At 41.5% G+C, this 21,044-nt stretch overlaps 1 protein-coding gene across 5 annotated transcripts in view; it reads right to left on the reverse strand.

The window, feature by feature from the left end:
• Nucleotides 1-6,299: 6,299 nt before the first annotated feature.
• Nucleotides 6,300-21,044, reverse strand: part of Cnot10 (CCR4-NOT transcription complex subunit 10) — a 71,800-nt gene continuing 57,055 nt past the window's right edge. For 3 of the 5 annotated variants that reach the window (XM_048795497.1, XM_048795495.1, XM_048795494.1), the window contains 7 exons: nucleotides 19,114-19,227; nucleotides 18,375-18,455; nucleotides 16,615-16,745; nucleotides 15,836-15,871; nucleotides 15,391-15,518; nucleotides 8,952-9,027; nucleotides 6,300-6,736 (listed from right to left, as the gene is read on the reverse strand). In XM_048795497.1, coding sequence (XP_048651454.1) covers nucleotides 6,582-6,736; nucleotides 8,952-9,027; nucleotides 15,391-15,518; nucleotides 15,836-15,871; nucleotides 16,615-16,745; nucleotides 18,375-18,455; nucleotides 19,114-19,227 — 721 coding nt within the window. In that variant the 3' untranslated portion in view covers nucleotides 6,300-6,581. The remainder of the gene's footprint in view (nucleotides 6,737-8,951; nucleotides 9,028-15,390; nucleotides 15,519-15,835; nucleotides 15,872-16,614; nucleotides 16,746-18,374; nucleotides 18,456-19,113; nucleotides 19,228-21,044) is intronic. The other 2 variants (XM_015489542.2, XM_015489541.2) reach the window with 1 other exon arrangement.

Consider the following 21,044-nt stretch of genomic DNA (forward strand, 5'->3'; position numbering starts at 1 on the left):
GCGCCTCTGCGCCTCCGGGAGGCAGAGGCTGGAACAAAGCATTTGCATTTTCGACATGTGAAAGGCCCGCATTCCTAGGCCCCGAGGCCGCGGGGGCACCGCCCCCCTCCTCCCATTCACACTCCGGACCACACAGAGCTCCTCTCGCGCCAAATGCTGGAAGGTTCGTTTCAGCTTTTCTTTTGACCCGGGCGATGCATACGAAATGTAGATATTTCCCTAAACGCCGGCTTTGACATTTAATGCGATCCTAAGTAATCTGAAATGTGGACGGGATTAGGAGGAGGCTGGGGGCCCACAGGGACACTTGGCCAAATCCCCCTAAATCCTCCAGGACAATTGTTTGTCACCACACGGATTCTCTTTGCCCCAAATGAGGGGGCTAATGAACTTCGCTGCCTCCTCCCGTGGCAGCCCCACTCCCACCCCAGAGCTAGCAATTCGACCCTGTCCTTCCCAGAGAGAAAGGGAAGATGAATGTGTAAATTGCTGGCTTTGTGCAAGGGTTTATTTACTTTAGGCTGGGCCAGCTGAGTTTGACCAGTAACTAACCCACCCATCCTGGGCTGCTATTTAACTCTCCATAAGGCTCAGAGGGTCAAGGGTGCTGAGGCCCTGTGAACCTGGGGGTTATGTTAATAGGCCATCTCCACCTTAGGTCCTTTGTAACATTGCCAGACTTAGAAAGGAAACACCACCAGAAATTCTGTGCAGCAGCCTTTATTGTTCATCTAGAACAATCCACACTGTATAATGCACAGCCTGGATTCCAAGGTGGAATCCAGGAGGGAGGCAGTTGACAAAGAATGTGTCATGAACGATGGAACATAGATTGTGTTCCCTGACTTGCCAAATTACTATGGTTCTCAGCAACAACAACAAAAAAATCCTCACTGGCCCTCAGTAAGCATGCGTGAAAGGAAGAGCTGGCATACCAGAGGACTTTCTTTGGCAGAAGTTAGAGCCATGGAGAGGCAGTATGAGATGAGTGGGGTGTGGACTCAGTGAAACTGCAAGGGAGAAAATTCAAGGCACCAGAGCAGACTGAAGCTGCTCTGAAATGGTGACTCCTTTTGGGAGATGGCAGAGAATCCAGTTTGGGGAACACATGGAGCAGTTACCATGGAGAGAACTTGAAGATGCCCCTGTAGGAACCCTAGGCAGGAGTCACAGCTGTGACAAAAAAGAAAAAGAACAAAAAGCAGGCTCAAAGAAACTGTTCTACCTCAAACTTGTCCCAGAAAGCCAGTCTGGGACATGGTGGAGCATACCTGTAATCCCAGTGTCTCAGGAGGTTGAGGCAGGAGGATCACAAGTTCAAAGCCAGCCTCAGCAATTTTGTGAGGCTCTCACAAAATTTAGGGAGACTGTCTCAAAATAAAAAATAAAAAAGGGCTGGGGATGTAGCTCAGTCATAAACATTCCTGGTACAAACAAACAAACATACAAAAACAACTGGTCTGATCTCAGTGAAACAATGAAGATTTGAAGCCAAACAGGGCATGCATGGTAGTGATTGTCTGTAGTTAGTTCCAGCTGCTCAGGAGGCTGAGGCAGGAGGATTGCTTGAGCCCAGGACTTCCTGGCCAGTCTGAGCAATAGTGAGAATCCAGCTAAAAAAAAAGCTAAATGGTATGGGTCCAAGATTCCTGATACTAGTCATCTGTTTCCTGATGGCTTCAAAAGGGTGAGACAGACTGAGAGAGTAATGCTGACATGAAATAAATGTACAGACTGAGCTGAACAGGTCCTGCTGTAGGCAGCAGGAGGGATAAATGAACTCATCTGTATTGTGTGCCTCAGCCTCCCCAGTAGCTGGATTACAGGCATGCCTCACCATGCCCTGGCAGGAAAAAGATTTTAATTCTGAAGTTCCACATATTTTTCCAGGCATGTCACTCCCTAAGCCAGTCTCATATTTTTTTGGTACTGGGGATTGAGCCCAGCCAGGGGTGCTTTACCACTGAGCTACACCCCCAACCTTTTTTTGACTTTTATTATGAGACAGGGTCTCACTAAACAGCTGAGGGTGGCCTCCTGCCTTAGGATCCTCCTGCCTCAGCCTCCTGCGTTATTGGGATTACAGGCATGTGTGACCATGCCCAGCTCAGGGCTAGCTATTTGTTGATCAGATAATGAAGACCACGTTAGCCTGAGGATCCTGAGAATTGACCAGACCAGAACCTGTCTTGAAATCACTGAACTAGCCAGGGGCGGTGGTACATGCCTGTAATCCCAGTGGCTCTGGAGGTTGCTGGGAGCCATTAGCCAAGTAGGTATGACAATTTCCTTGCCAGCGTACCCCATGTTGCTGACATTTTGCAGTGACATTGAATGTAGTTGACCTTGCTCAAGGACCAGGGCGGATTAGGGTGTTCCCGGTTTAACATAATCGGGTTTAGGGCGTTCCCAGTTTAGGTTCCAGGTTTAAGGTTTAAGATTATTCCTGCTGGGAATAGGGCGTATCCTGCTGCCTAAGTTCCCCTTGAGTTCTCACGGGATTCAGACAGTATATTTTGGGAGACAGAAGCCCAGTGAAGGAATTTGGGAGAGAACGTGGATTTGGGCAGAGAACGTGGATTTCCCCAGAACGTGATTGTAGACGGCTGGTGTGAGTTCGGGAATAAAGAGTTGCTGTTTGAATCTACAAGCTGTGTGGTGGCTCGTGATTGTGTGCCCAGCCAGACTGCGGCATTTGTGCCCAGCCAGACTGCGGCAGGAGGTGGAGGTGAAGGCAGGAGGATCTGAGTTCAAAGCCATCCTCAGCAGTTTAGTAAGGCACTAAGCAACTCATGAGACCCTGTCTCTCATAAAATACAAAATAGGGCTAGGGATGTGGCTCAGTGGTTGAGTGCCCCCGAATTCAATCCCTAGTACCCAAAAAAACTAAAATGAAATCACCGAACTGATACTATTCCTACAAACCTTCCAAACCTACTTCTCACCAAGTTTCCTTTAAGAAGAGGAGCTAGGAACCCCCATATCACATCTTTCACTCTGGAGATGGCCTGCATTGTCCCTTGAATATGTATTCCTTGCTTTACCCTTAAAAGCACCTTTCTCTTGAAATTACCTTTTCCCCCTTGAATATGTATCTGCTTTCCTAAATAAAACTATCCCTCTGACTGGCAAGTACTAAAATTCTTTTGATACTGAAGGCAAGGACCCTGTTGGTCCCCAAGTCAAGTTCTCCTTTCTCTTTGGGACTCCTTGGAAACTTTGTTGGAGACATCTCTTTCCCGGTCACAAGACAAAACCTTTTTTATTGCCAGCCATGGTGGCACTTGCCTGTAATCTCAGCTACTCAGGATGTTGAGGCAGGAGGATCCCAAATTCAAGCCTAGGGACTTAGCTTAGTGAGCACTTGCTGGCAAGCAGGACCAGTAATTTAAACAATGATTGTTTTTCCTCTCACTTGAGATGAGTGTACATAGGTAGCTGCAGGTCTAGTTTCTAGTAATGTATATATGCTCCTGCGTATATGCACACACCCAGTACTGCAAAAAACAAACAAAAAAGTACTGAATAGCACATATAATTTAATGATCATTGTACTGAAAGTGAAAAACAATAAAATATTATTTTTTTTTTTTTTTTTTTTAAATATTTATTTATTTATTTATTTTAGTTCTCGGCGGACACAACATCTTTGTTTGTATGTGGTGCTGAGGATCGAACCCGGGCCGCACGCATGCCAGGCGAGCGCGCTACAGCTTGAGCCACATCCCCAGCCCATAAAATATTATTTTAAGCCAAGTCATTCTCAGTTTTTTTTTTTTTTTTTNTGGGATTACAGGTATATGCCACCATTGTCAATTTTTTACATCTTTTCCCTTGCAATGCTTGACTGGGGATGGAACCCAAGGTTTCATGCATAAGAACTGTCAGCTTTTTATTTCCCAGAAGTACAGGACAGGGAACCCAGGGCCTTGTATATACTAGGCAAGCACTCGATCACTGATCTTCAGCTCCTTCAGCTTTATTCAAGTAAACAAACAAATAAATAAATGGCAGCCTACACCTTCATAAAATTGAAGATTTTTTTTTTGGTACTGGGGATTGAACTCAGGGGCACTAGACCACCGAGCCACATCCCCATTCCCGTCCCTATTTTGTATTTTATTTAGAGACAGTCTCACTGAGTTGCTTAGTGTCTCACTTTTGCTGAGGCCGACTTTGAACTCGAGATTCTCCTGCCTCAGCCTCCTGAACTGGTGGGATTACATGTATGCACCACTGCGCCTGGACAAGTTGAAAAATTTTAAGTAGTGTGTTAGTAAATCAGGGACAATCAGTCTGTTTTGTGTTGCTGAGCCATTATACTCTGGACTAAAGATATTTTCAACTGCTCAAGGGTTTACCGGGATGTAACCCCATTATAAGTTGAGGAGCATATGTACGCACTAGAAATATGGCCAGCAGGTGTCTATGTGTACTTGTCTCAAGTGAGAAAAAACAATCATTGTTAAATTACTGATCCAGAGCTGGGGATGGTGGTGTATGTCTGTAATCACAGCGACTCCTGAGACACGAGGTTTGCAAGTTCAAGACCAGCTTCAACAGCTTAGCCAGGCACTAATAAGCAATTTTGCGAGATCCTTTCTCAAAAAATAAAAAGGGCTGGGGATGTAACTCAGTGGTAAAGTGCCTCTGGGTTCAATCACAGTATAAATAAATAACAACCATTTTTGTTACATAGTGCCAAATTGCTAAATATATTGTATGTGGGGTGGGGCTCAAACCCAGAGTCTCACACATGCTAGGCAAGCTCTCTAACCACTGAACCACATCCCCAGCCTGCAAATGTATTCGTATTTAATATGGGGCTTACCAAGTCCTCTGCAGATATTCCTGTTTCCCCATTAACAAATCAGCAAAAAGAACAAAATTCTAATTTCCTAAGATTTTTCCAAAGATGTTATTTTCAAGTATCAATTCCAGGCCTTTTCCCAGTTTACAGTAAGAACCTGTGGGGTTCCAGCAACTTATGAAGTCTGTACTCACTCTCTAGAAAATGTCCAGGCTGGGGATGGGGATATAGTTCAGTTGGTAGAGTGCGTGCCTCACATACACAAGGCCTTGGGTTCAATCCTGAGCAACACACACACACACACACACAATGTCTAGGCTCCCATCCTCCTGCAGCATTTGAGGGTCCCACAGTGCTGTTGTTAGTCAAAGGCTAGGAAAGCAGAGGCTGCAGACCTCGATCAATACTATCATAAGGATTTTATTAGCTTTGTATTACTACAACAAAATACCATAAAATAATAAAGGTTTATTTTGGCTCATGGCTCTGGAAGTTTCAGTTCAAGACTGGGCAGCCCCACTGCTTTGGGCCTCTGATGAGAGTGCCAAATGACATGGGAGGAACAAATTGCTTACTTCTCATGAGCAAGCTAAAAAGTAGGGACAGACTGAGGACCAGTGGAGTCTCACAATTACCTTTGAGGGCACCCCTCCTCCAAGTGACTAAGGACCTCCCATAGTACCCCCATACCTAAAGGAGGTATCCCAATAGTGTCACCCTGGGGGCCAAGCCTTTGACATGCAGACCTTGGGGCGGGGAGTGAGGGGTACACTCTCCATATTCAAACCACAGCAAAGGTCCTCCTACCCTCATCTCATAGGCAAAGGACTTCAAGAAGCCTAAGGAAGCCAGGCCACCTGCTTTTCTTTCTTTTTTAAAATTAGACACAGGGTCTTGCTAAATTGCCAAGACTGGCCTCAAATCTATGATCCTCCTGACTTAGCCTCCTGAGTGTCACTGTGCCTGCCTGTGATTTTTAATAAATGGTTCCTAACAGATCAGTCCTCTCTTCCTAACTCAATTATACCAGTCCTGATCAATGTTGTTGTTGTTCTTTTCCTGCACCCCGCCCCCATAGTGGGAATTGAACAGTCTCATACAAGCTAAGCAAGTACTCTACCACTCAGCTATACCTCTAGTCCTTTCCATTTTAAGACAGGGTCTCACCAAATTGCCCTGGAACTTGCAAACCTCCTGTCTGAGCCTCCCAAGTAGCAGTGTGTGCCAGTTTCATGTTCTTCTGACAATATTCTTTATTTTTTTGTACTGAGGACTGAACCTAAGGGTGCTTAACCACTGAGCCTCTTTTATTTTTTATTTTAAGATGGGGTTGCTTAGTCTTGAACTTTCAATCTTCCTGATGCCAGCTTCTGAGTTGTCTGGCAGTACAGGTGTATGCCACCACCTTTGGCTCTCTAATTTTTTAAACTTCAATACTAAATACCTCAGATGTTAAAAACAGTTGGAAGAAAGACTACCAAGACTGTAATGATAAGACCACGTTTTTTAATTGCCTGTGACACAGATACATCACATAATGGTTCAAAATTAATAGTTTGGCAGGGGTTAGAAGAAAACGGCTGAAAATTAGTTTGTGAATCCTTAATTTTAAGTGAGCGTATGGCAAAAAAGTTAAGGGTAGAATGGTCTCAAAACTATATCTTCAAAACTAGCACCCGTCACCATCTTTCATTCATTTTGTTGTGATACAACTAAAAAGGCCATAAATGCTCCCCTGGGTCTCAGGTAACAGTTTCCCAAAAGCAAAATATCACTTTCTCTGCACAGTGGTGAAAGCTGGCATTTGGATGGGTTGGATTGGGTGGACAGGCTGAAACACTGGCTTCTTTCTCATTTCAGAGTGTGTTTTCACTGTAGGAAGCAGCTGATTTCTTTTGATGATCTGTAAGGCCAGCTGGGTATTACCTATAAAAACACTTTCCGTTAAAACACAAATACAACAGGACACCCACTCTCCTCACAAAGCAGGTCATCAGAATCCCACAAGGGAGGTAAAAGATGATCTAGAAGTGCCACGGTCTGCATCTTTGTCTGGACACTGGAATCACACATCCCATTTCAACAATAGAAAAAATGTTTTTTTTTTTTTTCACAATTTATATATTTTTTTGTGGTAATGGGGATTGAACGCAAGGATGCTCCAGCACTGAGCTATATCCTCAGTCCTCTTTACTTATTTATTTTGGTACTAGGGATTGAACTCAGGGGCACTTGACCACTGAGCCACATCCCCAGACTTATTTTATTTAGATAGGGTCTCATTAAATTGCTTAGCACCTCACCACCGCTGAGGCTATCTTTAAACTTGAGATCCTTCTGCCTCAGCCTCCTAAACTGCTGGGATTACAGGTGTGTACCACTACACCTAACTAACTACTTTTTATTTTAAGACAGGGTCTCACTAAGTTGCTAAGGCCTTGAACTTGTCATTCTTTTGCTTCAGCCTCCCAAGTAGCTGTGACTACAGGCATGAACCACCACATTAGTTTCCATCTCCAGAAATGATTTAAGAAGCCTGTAATCCCAGGTACTCTGGAGGCTGAGTCAGAAGGATTCTAAAATTTGAGGATAGCCCCAGCAATTTAGCAAGGCCCTGTACAACATAGTAAGACCTTGTTTCAAAATAAAAAAATAAAAAGGGTTGGGGATGTAGGTTAGTGGTAAAGTGCCCCTGAGTTTAATCCTAACTGCTCCAAAAGAAAAAAATCTGATTCAAGTTATGTGTCTTGGGCACATGCTCTACCGCTGTGCCTGACTCTTAATTTTATTTTTTATTTTGAGACAGGGTCTTGCTAAATTGCCCAGTCTGGCCAAGTGTGGTGGCAAATGCTTATAATCCCAGAGGCTTAGGAGGCTGATGCAGGAGGATCCCCAAGTTCAAACCCAGCCTCAGCCATTTAGCAAGGCCCTAAGCAATTTCGTGAGACCCTGTCCTAAAATAAAAAAAAATAAAAATGAAAAGGACTAGAGGATGTGTCTCAGTGGTTAAATGCCCTGGGTTCAATCCCTGGTACCAAAAAAAAAAAAAAAAAGAAATTGCACAGTCAGGCCTTAAACTTTAATCCCCCTGCCTCAGTCTCCCAAATTAATGGGATTAGAGGTGTGTATTACCACATCTGGCCTGGCAATAGGATTTTTTTTTAATATGAGCCACAACCCCAGCCCTGGCAATAGGATTTTTAAAAAAGGTCCCCAGGGATTTTCCCCCTCCCAGCACTCAGGGCTTGCATGTTAGGTAAATGTTCTGTTGCTGAGCTATATCTTCAACCAATTCTGTATTTTCACAGATAAAAGGAAATATCCTTAATTTGTAGACAGAACTCATTTAAGATACCACAATTCCTTAACTATGACATTTTCATTTGGAAGAACTTGATAGGCAATATCTTCAAAGAAGGTATAGTTTTAGTCCCCCCAATCCTCCCAATTAGGGATTGAACCCAGGGAGAACTGTACTAGCACTGAGCTATATGCCCAGTCCTTATAATTTTATTTTGAGACAAGGACTCATTCATTAAACTGCAGAGGGTGGCCTTGAACTTGCCATTCTACTGCCTCAGACCCCTGGGTCCCTTGTATTATAGGCAGGCACCATTAGGGACAAAGTTATTATTATTTTTTGTACTGGGTTGTGAGCCCATAGGTGTTTAACCACTCAGCTACAATCCCTAGCTCTTTTATTTTTTTTGAGACAGGATCTCACTAAGTTGCTAGGACTTCACTTAGTTGCTGGGGCTAGTTTTGAAGTTGCGATGTTCATGCTTCAGTTTCCTGAGTCACTGGATTTACAGGTATGCACCACCACACCCAGCCCAAAGTTGTATGTATGTATGTAAGTACTAAGGATCGAATTCAGGGACATTTGACCACTGTTTCACATCCTTAATCCTATTTTGTATTTTATTTAGAGACAGGGTTTCACTGAGTTGCTCACCACGTCACTTTTGCTGAGGCTGGCTCTGAACTCAGGATTCTCCTGCCTCAGCGTCCCAAGCCGATGGGATTATAGGCGTGCACCACCACACTCAGCTCAAAGTTTTGATTTTTAAGAGAAAAAGCAGACAAAAATGATCTTGGACTTTTTGAAGGGATATAGTCCTAACTTGAGAGAAATACTCACCATTCTGCAGTTCAAGATAGACTGCCAACAAGATGGCCTCAGGGGGCACTTCTTTTGGATGGATCATTGAAGCTGCCTTTGTTCAAAACAGAAAGACACCCATAAAAACCAACAGCTTAAGATACAAACTCCAAGCAACAAAAAACAACAAAAAAGTAATTTTTAGATAAAATTCTCCTGTACAATCCACTGCAGTTTATTATTTTTTGGGGGCGGGGTGACCAGGGATTGACATAGGGATGTTTTTACTACTGAAGTACATCCCAGCCCTTTTTATTTTGAGACAGGGTGTTGCTAAATTGTTTAGGCAGCATGACTTGCAATTCTTTAGTGAGGGTTTTTTTTTTTTTTTTTTGGTACTGATGATTGAATCCAGGGGTGCGTTGCCACTAAGCCACATTCCCTGGCCTTTTTCATCTTTTATTTTGACACAGGGTCTTGCTAAGTTCCTTAGTGCCTCAGTAAATTGTTGAGTCTGATTTCAAACTTGGGATGCTCCTGCCTCAGCCTCCCAAGTAGCTGGGATTACAAGCATATGCCAGCACACCCGGACTTCATTTTATAATAGGGGAAATTTTTCTTCTTACTTAGATTTTATCAGGTTGAGGTTCTTAATCCTGGCTACTAGGAACACCCCTGACTCTATACTTTAATCACAGACCCAAGGTCTGCTGGCTGCTCCACACCAGATACAGCTGTATTTACATGTTGCCAATGTCAAGAGTTCAAACTTAAACAGTTGATAATACACAAAAAATGTCTCATTTAGCCTGTTTGACAACCCCCCCCACCAAAAAATCCTGGAGGTCAATTACTTTTACCACTGAGCTATATCCTCTGAGTCCTTTTTATTTATTTATACATTTTATTTATTTTAAAAAAATATTTATTTTTTAGGTATAGATGGACACACCACAATGCCTTTATTTTTATGTGGTGCTGAGGATCGAACCCGGGTCCCGTCCTTGCTAGGCAAGCGCTCTACTGTTGAGCCACAATGCCAGCCCCTATATTTATTTTTTAAAAAAAATTTTTTATAGATAAACACAATGCCGTTATTTAATTAATTTATTTTTTATGTGGGGCCAAGAATTGAACTCAGTGCCTCACACATGCTAGGCAAGTACTCTACCACTAAGCCACAATCCTAACCCCATGAGTCCTTTTTATTTTATTTTTTGTTACCAGGGATTGAACTCAGGGGCACTCAATCACTGAGCCAGATCCCCAGCCCTGTTTTGTATTTTATTTAGAGACAGGGTCCACTGAGTTGCTTAGTGCCTCCCTACTGCTGCGGGTGACTTTTAACCCTCACTCCTCCTGTCTCAGCCTCCCAAGCTGCTGGGATTACAGGTATGTGTCACCGTGCCCGGCCCTTTTTATTTTTTTGAGATAGGAGGATCTTGCTAAGATGCTGAAGCTGAGCCAGGTGTGGTGGTGCACGCCTGTAATCCTAGTGGCTTAGAAGGATGAGGCAGGAGAAAAGACAACCTCAGTAACAGTGAGGTGCTAATAAGCAACTCAGTAAGACCCTGTCTCTAAATAAAATACAAAATAGGGCTGGGGATGTGGCTCAGTGGTCAAGTGCCCATGAATTCAATCCTTGGTACCAAAAAAAAAAAAAAAAAAAAAAAAAAGGTACTGAAGCTGGCCTGGAACTTGCCATCCTCTTGTCTCAGCCTCCTGAGTCACAGGGATTAGGAGGCATGCACTACTGTACCAGGTGATGTCCTCATTTTTAAGGACTGAAACCTCATAGAAATCAGTCAAATAAAATAATTTATTAGTTTAGGCAACATGCTGTCCTTAGATCTGACACAACATCAGCCAGCAGTTTTTCTCTGATCCAGCACTCAGGAAGGAAAGCCTGGGTTGTTATGGTCAGAGGTGTTAACATTATAGATTCCATTACTCAGTCTGGGTCTCTTTGGGCCGCAGCCTTTCCCTTATCTTATCAACTTATATTTCCCCATCTAGTGTCAGCTGCTTACTGCTTCCAGAGTATTCTGCTTCTTCCCTTAACCTAATTGGAGAAGGTAATTCTACAAATATTTACTGAACAGAGGTAAATGTGGGACAAGACAAGGGCTTCCTGTGACAATAATGCATGGAAGTAATAACAAATTTACCTAATGATAGGAAGAGAGGCTAAGTGAAATGTGCAGTGAAAATGGAGAGAAAAAGTTTTTTTTTTTTTTTTGGTACTGGAGCAGGGGTACTCTATCACTGAGCCACATCCATCTCTGGCCCTTTTTATTTTATTTGATAGGGTCTTGCTAAGTGGCCAAGCCTGGCCTCAAACCTGAGATCCTTCTGCTTCAGCCTCCAGAATCTTGGGGGATTATAGGTGTGTGCTACTACACTCACCTAGAAAGATTTTTTTTTCCAGTGCTGGGTATTGAATTCAGGGCCTCACACATGTTATAAGCAAGCACTCTACTACTGAATTACATCCCCAGCTCCCCAGCCCTTGGAGAAAGGTGTTTTTTAAATTAAATATTTTTTTTTGTGTGTGTGGTGCTGGGATAAAATCCAGGGTCTCTTGTGCACGCAAGGCAAGCATTCTACCACTGAGATGCACTCTCAGACGCAGAATAAGTTCTTTTGAATAAGGAGATCTGGGAGTAAGAGAGACCTGTCTTAGTGCTTGGAGGCAGGTATTTGATATCCAGAAAATGGGGGACAATGGTATTTATTTACTGCAGTACTGGGTCCTGAACCTAGGGGCACCTGACCACTGAGCTACATTCTCATTACTTTTTTTTTTTTTTTAAATATTTTTTTTAGTTGTAGAAGATCACACAGTATCTTTATTTATTTTTATGTGGTGCTAAAGATCAAACCCAGTGCCTCACACATGTGAGGCAATGCTTTACCACTGAGCTACAGCCCCAGCCCTCCCATTAGTTTCTGAGACAAGATCTTGCTAAATTGCTGAAGCTGGCCTGGAATTTGTGATCCACCTGCCTCAGGTTTCAGAGTAGTGGGATTATAGGTGTGCATCACCATGCCATGGTAAATGGCATTGAAGGATGAGGCTTGAATGCAGGATTGTGTGGGAAAACCAGAAACTTGCACTGGGTGGTCAGTTTCTGGCATACTAGGAGAAATCCCAGACTACTAGGGAGCCTCATATAAACAGGCCATAACCTTAAGTTTCTCACTAATGGGATGGGGAGCCCTTTGAGGGGGTACTAGGGATTGAACCCATGGGTGCTCTACCACTGAGCTAAACCCCCAGCCTGTATGCATTCATTCATTCATTCATTCTATTTATACTAGGGATTCAACCCAGGGGCTCTTCACTACTGAGTCACATCTCCGGCCCTTTTTATTTTGAGATAGGGTCTTGTTATGTTGCTTAGGGCCTCACTAGATTGCTGAGGCTATCCTTAAACTTGTAATCTTCCTATCTCAGCTTCCTGAGTTGCTGGGATTACAGGTGTGCCCCACTGTGCCTGATACAGAAAGGCTTTTATTCCTCTAACATCACTGAGTTGTAACAACTTAATGCAGAAAAGGAGATTTTTTTATACTTATAGGCTTACCTTTATATAAGGCAAGAACATGGCCACCATTTTTGTGGATATTAAAAATTCTTCCCCCAAGTGGCTAGTAAACACAGGATGTTTACTATTCTTTGCATTGACCACAGTTTGCAATTTTTCATAAAATACAAGGGTTCAAGGCTACGACATTATGAGATTTAATGGCACTTTGCCTACTGGCAGTTCAGAATGGTTAGTGGTGGGCAGGCTACCTTGGAAACATCTACTTGGAGGCCTTTGCAACTCCTAACATCATTGTTTTGCTCTCCTAGGCAGGGTGGGCCTCCCAATTAACAAAGGTCCAGTCATTGGATTAACCTAAAAACCAAGGGACCAAAACAAAACCCCCTCAGACCCCGAACCAGGCCTGACCCCATCTGTCTCTCTCAGCATTTGTCAGCAGCCGTGGCCACCTGCTGTATGAGAACCTGAGCGAAACTGCACACACTACAACTTTAGATCAAAAGCCCTGTTTGCTGTAATTGGGATACAGGGGCACTTTCATTTTCTTAAACTATTTTTAATTTTTTGTGGCACTGGGTGTCAAAACCAGGGCCTTGTGCATGCTAGGCATATAGTCTATCCTAAGTTCCAGGGGCACTTTTAAAAGGGCTGTTAAATATCTTGCCACTGAGAACGGTGAGATCTTTTACTTTTACCAGTTTAACTCATAAACTCAACTCCTAGATAATATCAAACGTGTTCCCTGGATAGTGTGTCACAGTCTTTTGGATGAGAAATGCTCACTAGATATTGGGCATGGTGGCGCAAACCTGAAATCCCAGGAACTCTGGAGGCTGAGGCAAGGAAGGTCACAAGTTCAAGGCCAGCCTCAGCAACTTGGTGAAACCCTGCCTCAAAATACAAAATAAAACACTAGGGATGTAGTTCAGTGGTACAGCATTCCTGAATTCAATCCCCAGTACCAAAAAAGAAATGCTCACTAAATGCCACTAAGTTGACTAAATATCATTTATAATTATTTTATAGTTTTTCCATGGTAAAGCATTATCACTTTTACGTGCATCAAGGTAATCTGAATAGGCAGGATTTTGGAAGCCATCAAAATCTCCTTAGAATAGGTTTAACTTTGATTTCAGTTATACTAGCAAAAGGAATGTGTTCTCATGTGCTTTTGGTGAACGTACCATTTGGCATAAACTTTCTAAATAGAAGTCTTATATTCTGTATCATCTAAGCCTGGCGCAGTGGCACATGCCTGTAATCCCAGCAACTTGGAAGTCTGAGGCAGGAGAATTGCAAGTTCAAAGTCAATCTCAGCAACTCAGTGAGACCTTGTCTCAAAATAAAAATAAAAAAGGGATGGAAATGTGATTCAGTGCTCCTGAGTTCAATCCCCAGTATCCCGCAACCCCTCAAAAAAAGAGAAGATATAGCCTAATAAGTCTTATTATCATGGCTTAACAGAGACTTATGTATTCAATAGATATCTGCTGTTTCAATGTCCTTTGAGGGCTTATATCTTTCAAATTCTGTGAAATCAATGGTAATCTCAGTTCATTACTACAGGTATAGTTTACACCCATGAATTTTTCCAATTATGGTAAGATGCCTATACAGGTCCAATTGGAATAATCTTTGAGGCCTAATGATGCACCACTGCATCATTCAAATTCAGGTGTGCCCCACTGTGCCTGATATAGAAAGGCTTTTATTCCTCTAACATCATTAGATGAGGTGTAACAACTTAATCCAGAAAAGGAGATTTTTTTATACTTATAGGCTTATTGTTACCAGTTTAACTCACAAACTCAACTCCTAGATAATATCATACATGTTAGTTACATATTGCCAGCAACTTATTGTAGTGTGTCAACTTATTTTAGTGTGTCTCTATTACTGGCTTTCTGAAACCTGACTTAGAGTGTATTAAGTTACCTTTCTGAATAAAGATTTACACAATTCAAAATTAAAATGCTTACAAGAATGCAGCAAAAAGTATCCCAGTAGTAGTACTCTACTCCTGCTGCCTCTATAACTAATGCTGCAGCTACTAGTGTACCCAATCAGAGATCTTTCATGCATACACACGACCATACAGAAAATGGTTTATACCTTGCTCTTTTCACTCAGTTATGTTTTGGGTATCTTTACACACTAGTAAACGGAGTTTAAAACTACATTGTACTCAACTATGTAGATGTACTATTATTTAAGTGGTCTCCTATTTAAGTGGTTTTCAATCGAGCCACATCCCCAGCTGTATTTTGTAGTTTATTTAGAGACAGGGTCTCACTGAGTTGCTAAGTGCCTTGTAGTGGCTGAGGCTGGCTCTGAACTCACAATTCTCTTATCTCGGCCTCCCAAGCTGCTGGGATTATAGGAATGAGCCACCATGCCTGACTGGTTTTCAATCTTTTGAAAATTTAATTATTAAAAAAAAAAAAAAAAAAAATCATCAGGCTGGGCTCAGTGGTCCATACCTCTAATCCCAGTGGCCTGGGGAGGATGAGGCAGGATCGTGAATTTAAGCCAGCCTCAGCAACTTAGTGAGGCCCTCAGCAACTGAGCAAGATCCTGTCTTAGAATAAAATATAAAAATGGCTGTGGATGTGGCTCACAGCTTAAGTGCCGCTAGGTTCAATCCCTGGTACTCCCCCACCAAAGAAAATAAATAAATAAATAAATAAAAATAATAAATCATAAATAAAAATCATAAATAAATCATCGGTAAACACTCTACATTAAGTGTGTAGTTCATTTGCAATACTGATCAGCTATTTACCTTTTAAGAATATTTTTAAACTTGAAAAGTAACATTCCAATTCAACAAACTGACCAAAAGCCTCAAACAAAAAACAAACCATAACTCTCAAACCATTTGCTGGCTGCTTTACAGGAAGTTTCAGCTCTGCCCACTGTGGCTTTACCTGGTGCAGACATTTTCGGGCTTTGTCATACTCGCTCCTCAGGCAGTATGCACTGCCAAGATTGAATAGCATCACCGTCCTGGCAGAGTTGACAGAACTGGGGTAGCACTGAGGGGCCCGCTTCCCAGCTGTGGAAAGAGCACAAACAGGGTGAACAGTCTTTGCCAACGGTGAGGGAATAGCCCAATCTAAGGCCCTTGAGGAGCCACTCACAATGAAGCACAGCACTGCTTCTCAGGCAGACAAATGAAGGACACAGAAGATTTAGGGTCTAAAACTTGGGGATGCAGGCCAGGCACATTTAAATATTTACAAAGCTTTTTCTTTTCTTTCTTTCTTTTTTTTTTTTTGGGTAGTGCTAGGGACTGAACCCAGGGCCTCATGCATGTTGGGCAAGTGCTCTACCACTGGGTCATACCCCCAGCCTTAAAAACTCCTTACTTACAGGATTCCATTGCTTCATTTTCACCCTTGTCTGATCCTACAAAGACATGAAAATAAATCTGAGGGACAGGGCAACAGAGCATATTTTCTAAAAATCTAAGTTTCCTTATAAAGTAGAAACCTAATATAATTAGTAACAATATTTACTTTTAATGTATTGGAGGTTCTATTGAAAGAAGTGAGAATGCTACTATCTACAATACACCAATACTGAGAGCTAAATTCAAGTAAAGGAATACCACATAATTTCACTTCCTCAAAAACTTAACCACGATTTAAAATTAACTTTTAAATATATTTTTATTCCCTCCTGGATTGGGGATCTGTGGAAAGTAAAAATATACAATTCAAAATCAAACCCAAATGAATCCTCTAAGCTGGGGTATGGTGGCATGACTCTCTAGTTCCAGCTATTCAGGATGCTGAGACAGGAGGATCCCTAGTGTCTTGGTTTAAGACCAGTGTGAGCAATATAATGAGATCTCATTTCTTGAAAGAAAGGGAAGGAAAGGAAAGGAAGGAGGATCTCATTTCTTTATAAAAAGAAAGGAGGAGAAAAAAATCCTCCTAACATCAGTCTTTCAAAAGTAAGAATTTAGACTAAATGATCAAAAGGGTTACTTAACAAATATTACAGAGTAAGTACAACCCAAAATGTGGAAGGCCATTCTGATATCCCTTTCCTTTAAAACCATGCCCTTATGTTTCTACATATCCTGAATTATGACAGGAAGGAAGTAGAAACAGTGACCAATTCTGATCAAATGTGTCCTCATTAACCTTGGTCCTGCTCATTTGAAGAGATTCCTAAGGAGACATCAGTGACATTCTCTGGGTTCAAGTGAGTAATAGCATCGGATATTCTGTCGAGAGAGATGAGGGCTTCTGCAGCATATAAATGGCCTAAGAACCTAAAATGAAAAAAAACAACAACAAACATATTCCAAACTGAAAAGTAGGTCATCACAAAAATGTCCAATGGGTGATACTACCAGGTGTATTATATTACATTACAGTGGGTATATGTTTCAAATATTTTATATCCTTGAATTAAAATCTCTATTTAGGAAAAGTAGAATAACTGAGGGTTAAATTTTCTCTTTAAAAAACACCTTAAAATATATAATAATTTTATGCTAGTCAAATGGAACAAAGCACATACACAGCAATTAAAAATGCAATTCAAGCTGGCAAATTTGTGCTATCCTTTTTTTTTTTTAACAAAATTTGTGTCTTTTTTTTTAATATTTATTTTTTAGTTGTAGTTGTACACAATATCTTTATTTATTTATTTATTTTTATGTGGTGCTGAGGATTGAACCCAGGGCCCCGCACATGCTAGGTGAGCACTTTGCTGCTGAGCTACAGCCCCAGCCCTCTTTTTTTTTAAAAAGAGAATATTAACACAAAAGGTAATAAAGTTCTAACAAAAGAGATTCAAAACTGAATGCCTACTGTGTGGAGCATCAGAATCCGATTTTTGCCAGGTGTGGTGGCGAATGCCTGTAATCACAGCAACTCAGGAGACTGAGACAGGAGGATTATGAGTTCAAAGTCAGCCTCAGCAATTTAGTAAGGCCCTATGGAACTTAGCAAGACCCTGTCTCAAACTCAGATTCCTTCAGTCTCTGCTGCTGGAAGACTCAGAAAGCACCAATGTGCCAGATCAGACTTTACTTCTAATCCAAGATTTTCTGCTTTCCATGCTACTTATTTTATGCCCCCTGATGTGATATCAGATGCACATCTGCCTGGCTAATAACAGTCTGATTCTTCCAGTCTCTTATTCTGAGCCATTTCCCCCATTAACACCCGACTGATTTCAAATAGTCTTAGACATATCATACAGCAATTCAAAAAAATTTGTGTCTGCATGCATGTGCATGTAGGGGTCAAACCCAGGCCTTGTACATGCTAAGAACATGCTCTTCCACTTAGTGACACTTGCAGGACACAACATCTTTATTTGTATGTGGTGCTGAGGATTGAACCCAGCGCCACGAGCATGCCAGGAGAGCGTGCTACCGCTTGAGCCACATTCCCAGCACCCTGCTCAAAATTTTAATGACTTTTTCTACTTGAGAACAGAACAAAACAAACTAAGCTTTTACAGTTTCTTTGGTCCTGGAGATTGAACCCAGAGTCACTTTATCACTGAGTTACATATCCAGTCCTTATTACGCCTTTATTTGGATACTGGGGATTGAACCCAGGGGTGCTTAACCACTAAGCTGTATTCCCAGTACCCACCCCCACTTTTTTTGTGGTGCTGGGGATTGAATCCAGGGTTTTGTGCATGTGAGGTAAGCACTTTACCAACTGAGCTACATCCCCTTTATACTTTTAGACAGGGTTTCACTAATTTGCTTAAAGGCCTTGCTAGGTTGTTCAGACTGGGCTTTGAACTTGTGATTCTCCTGCCTCAGCCTCCCAAGATGCTGGAATCACAGGCATGTGCCACCACATTCATCCCTGTCCACCCACAGTTTTTTCTTAAATTTTGAGATTTGGTCTCCCTAGTGGGTTGTGGTGGCACTTGCCTGTAATCCCGGTGACTCCAGAGGCTCAGGCAGGAGAATTCCAAATTTGAGGCCAGTTTCGGCAACTTAGTGAGACCCTGTCTCAAAGTTTAAAAAAAAAAAAAAGGGTTATGGGAGTAGATCAGTGGTAAAGTGCCCCTAAATTCAATCCCCAGTACCAAAAAAACCAAAACCAAAAACAAACGACAGGATCTCTTTAAGTTGCCCAGGCTGATCCCACACTTGCAATCCTCCTGCTTCAGCCTCCCAAGCTGCTGGGATTACAGGAGTGCTCCACCACATCCAGCAATTGTATTTTATTTTGAGACAGGGTCTTATTAAATTGCTTAGGGTCTTACTAAATTGCTGAGGCTGGCCTTGAAGTTGCAAATCTCCTACCTCAGCCTCCCAATTGCTGGGATTACAGGTGTACACCACTGTGATGGTTCAAAAAAAATTTTTTTGTGGGTCTTTTCTCTGAGTACTTGCTGTATTTTGGGGGCCTAAAGTGTTCCTATCAGCCCTAGCAGCAGACAGTCCTGAGTTTGGGTTTTTTTAATGTTCAGCATAATAAATGCCATTTCCACTGATCTTTGAAGTGCAATAGGTTAAAAAAAATCTATAAGAAAAATTATAAGCCATTATTTTCTCCACAAATACATATTCTACTGGAGGAGTAAAAAAGACAATATGTACCAGGAACTAACCAGAAACCTTGAAATAAAACAAACCAGGAACATGTAGAGTGAGTCATACTTACTTAAGAGATCCTGACAGTTTAGGCTGCTGAAGAAGTTTATCTGCGTGATTCAGAGCCATAAGGTTATCACCCAAAGCCAGAGCCACATAAGCACTGCAAGCAAGTATGGAGCACCTAGAACACAGAAAAGGGACAAAAATCTGAGTTAAAAAACCAGACAATGGTTGTATTTGCTCAATAGGAAACAATGTGCCAATTATAGCTGTAACAAGGTGGACACTGGAAAAGAAGAAAGGCCACGACACTAACAGTAAGAATTGGAATGATGGATAAAGCTACCATCTAAAGCAGTTTGATCACTATGTAACTATCATCTTTAGCTTCCATCCAACTGATCCCCATCCCCCAAATATAACCAAATAGTAAAGAATTCTCTTAGTTTAGTGTGCAGTATTGGTTCTTCTCTGAACCTATTAAAGTCTGTAGTTCGTATCATATATGTATACACACACTCACACTCACACACACTTAGTTGTAAATGGACACAATATCTTTATTTTATTTATTTATTTTTATATGGTGCTAAGGATTAAACCCAGTGCTTCACACATGCTAGGCAAGCCTGAAATACAACCCCAGCCCTGTAGTCTTGATAAGAAATAGTATTATCAAGAGTAACTTTAAAAATGTCACTTATATGGGGATTGGGAATATAGCAGGTTGGTATAGGTTTTGCCTTGCATGCACAATGCCCTGAGTATAATCTCCAGCACCATGGGAGGGGGACAGTCACTTATACAATTATTATCTTTAATGAATATTCAAGAAAAAACCCAGATTAAATAAACATATACGAAGATAAAATTTTAATTACACTGGTTTTGCTAAGTTGGGGTAGAAATCTGAATTTGTTTGGTTTTCTATTTAATGAACAGCTCATTTAAAACAGGTCTAGCTAAAGACTTGACATAATAGATCACTTGAATGTTAAACAACTGTTCCACAAATCAATCTTAAATAAACCCTTGTCAAATAGAAATGAGATCTGAATGGCCAACCACAAATGATCAGACTCAGAGGGAGGGTTTTGAGTTACATTTACAAATTACAATATATACCCTATCATTAAAGTACATTCATATAATTTCAGTCTAAGGTCATATCATCACAGTTTTCTAGTGCCCTGAAGTCTTCACCCTTTTGGTGAAGAAGCAGAACTGGACAAATTCATAAGGAGTCAGGTGTTTACTCTTCACTTGCTCATGCCTGGCTGCTAGAATCTTAGAAAATTATCCACTAATGGAAATAATCCTCAATACAGAAAACTGAACTGATCATGGAGAAGGCACAAGGAAATTAAGGTTTATTGCCTTAGGTTACTATAGTCGAATTGAAAGACTGTCTAATGTGGTTCCTGGTTTTATCAGTGTAGGAACATTGAAATCCAAGTGGTTAGATATATTCTCTAGATGGCATGTGTGCTTAGTCAGGTACTATCATTCAACACTGTAGACTCCCAACCCACTGCTCTTCTAGTCCTACCACAAAATTGTCCTAAACATGAAGTATTCTTGATTATATTATGACTTTTCTAAATTCTAGGTGTGTGTGTGTATAATACACATTCTATCCAGTCCTTTTGCAAAAGAAGAAAATAAAAACATAACCCAAATACCACAAACAGTTTTTTATATTTCGATATTAAGTATCTAATTTTAAATCTGAACCCAGAGAAGAGTAATTGGAAAGCAGGTAAGAGCAGCCACTTTGAAAGGGATTTTCCTCGTGAAATATTGTCGATATCCTGGGGTCTCCAAAAGCTGGAGTCAATGCAAGCTTGGGGGGTGGGTGGGGCTCTCCATGATGAAGGACTCAAGGGAACAGAGGAGGGAGGCATTGGATAATTAGTTATCTGCTATCTTCAGAAGCACACCAGTGGTTAGGTCTGCACGGCAAGATTAGGTGACTTTTTTTTTTTTTTTTTTTTTAAA

This window comes from Marmota marmota, unplaced genomic scaffold, assembly GCF_001458135.2.
Source record: "Marmota marmota marmota unplaced genomic scaffold, marMar, whole genome shotgun sequence".
In the NCBI taxonomy this organism is placed as follows: Eukaryota; Metazoa; Chordata; class Mammalia; order Rodentia; family Sciuridae; genus Marmota; species Marmota marmota.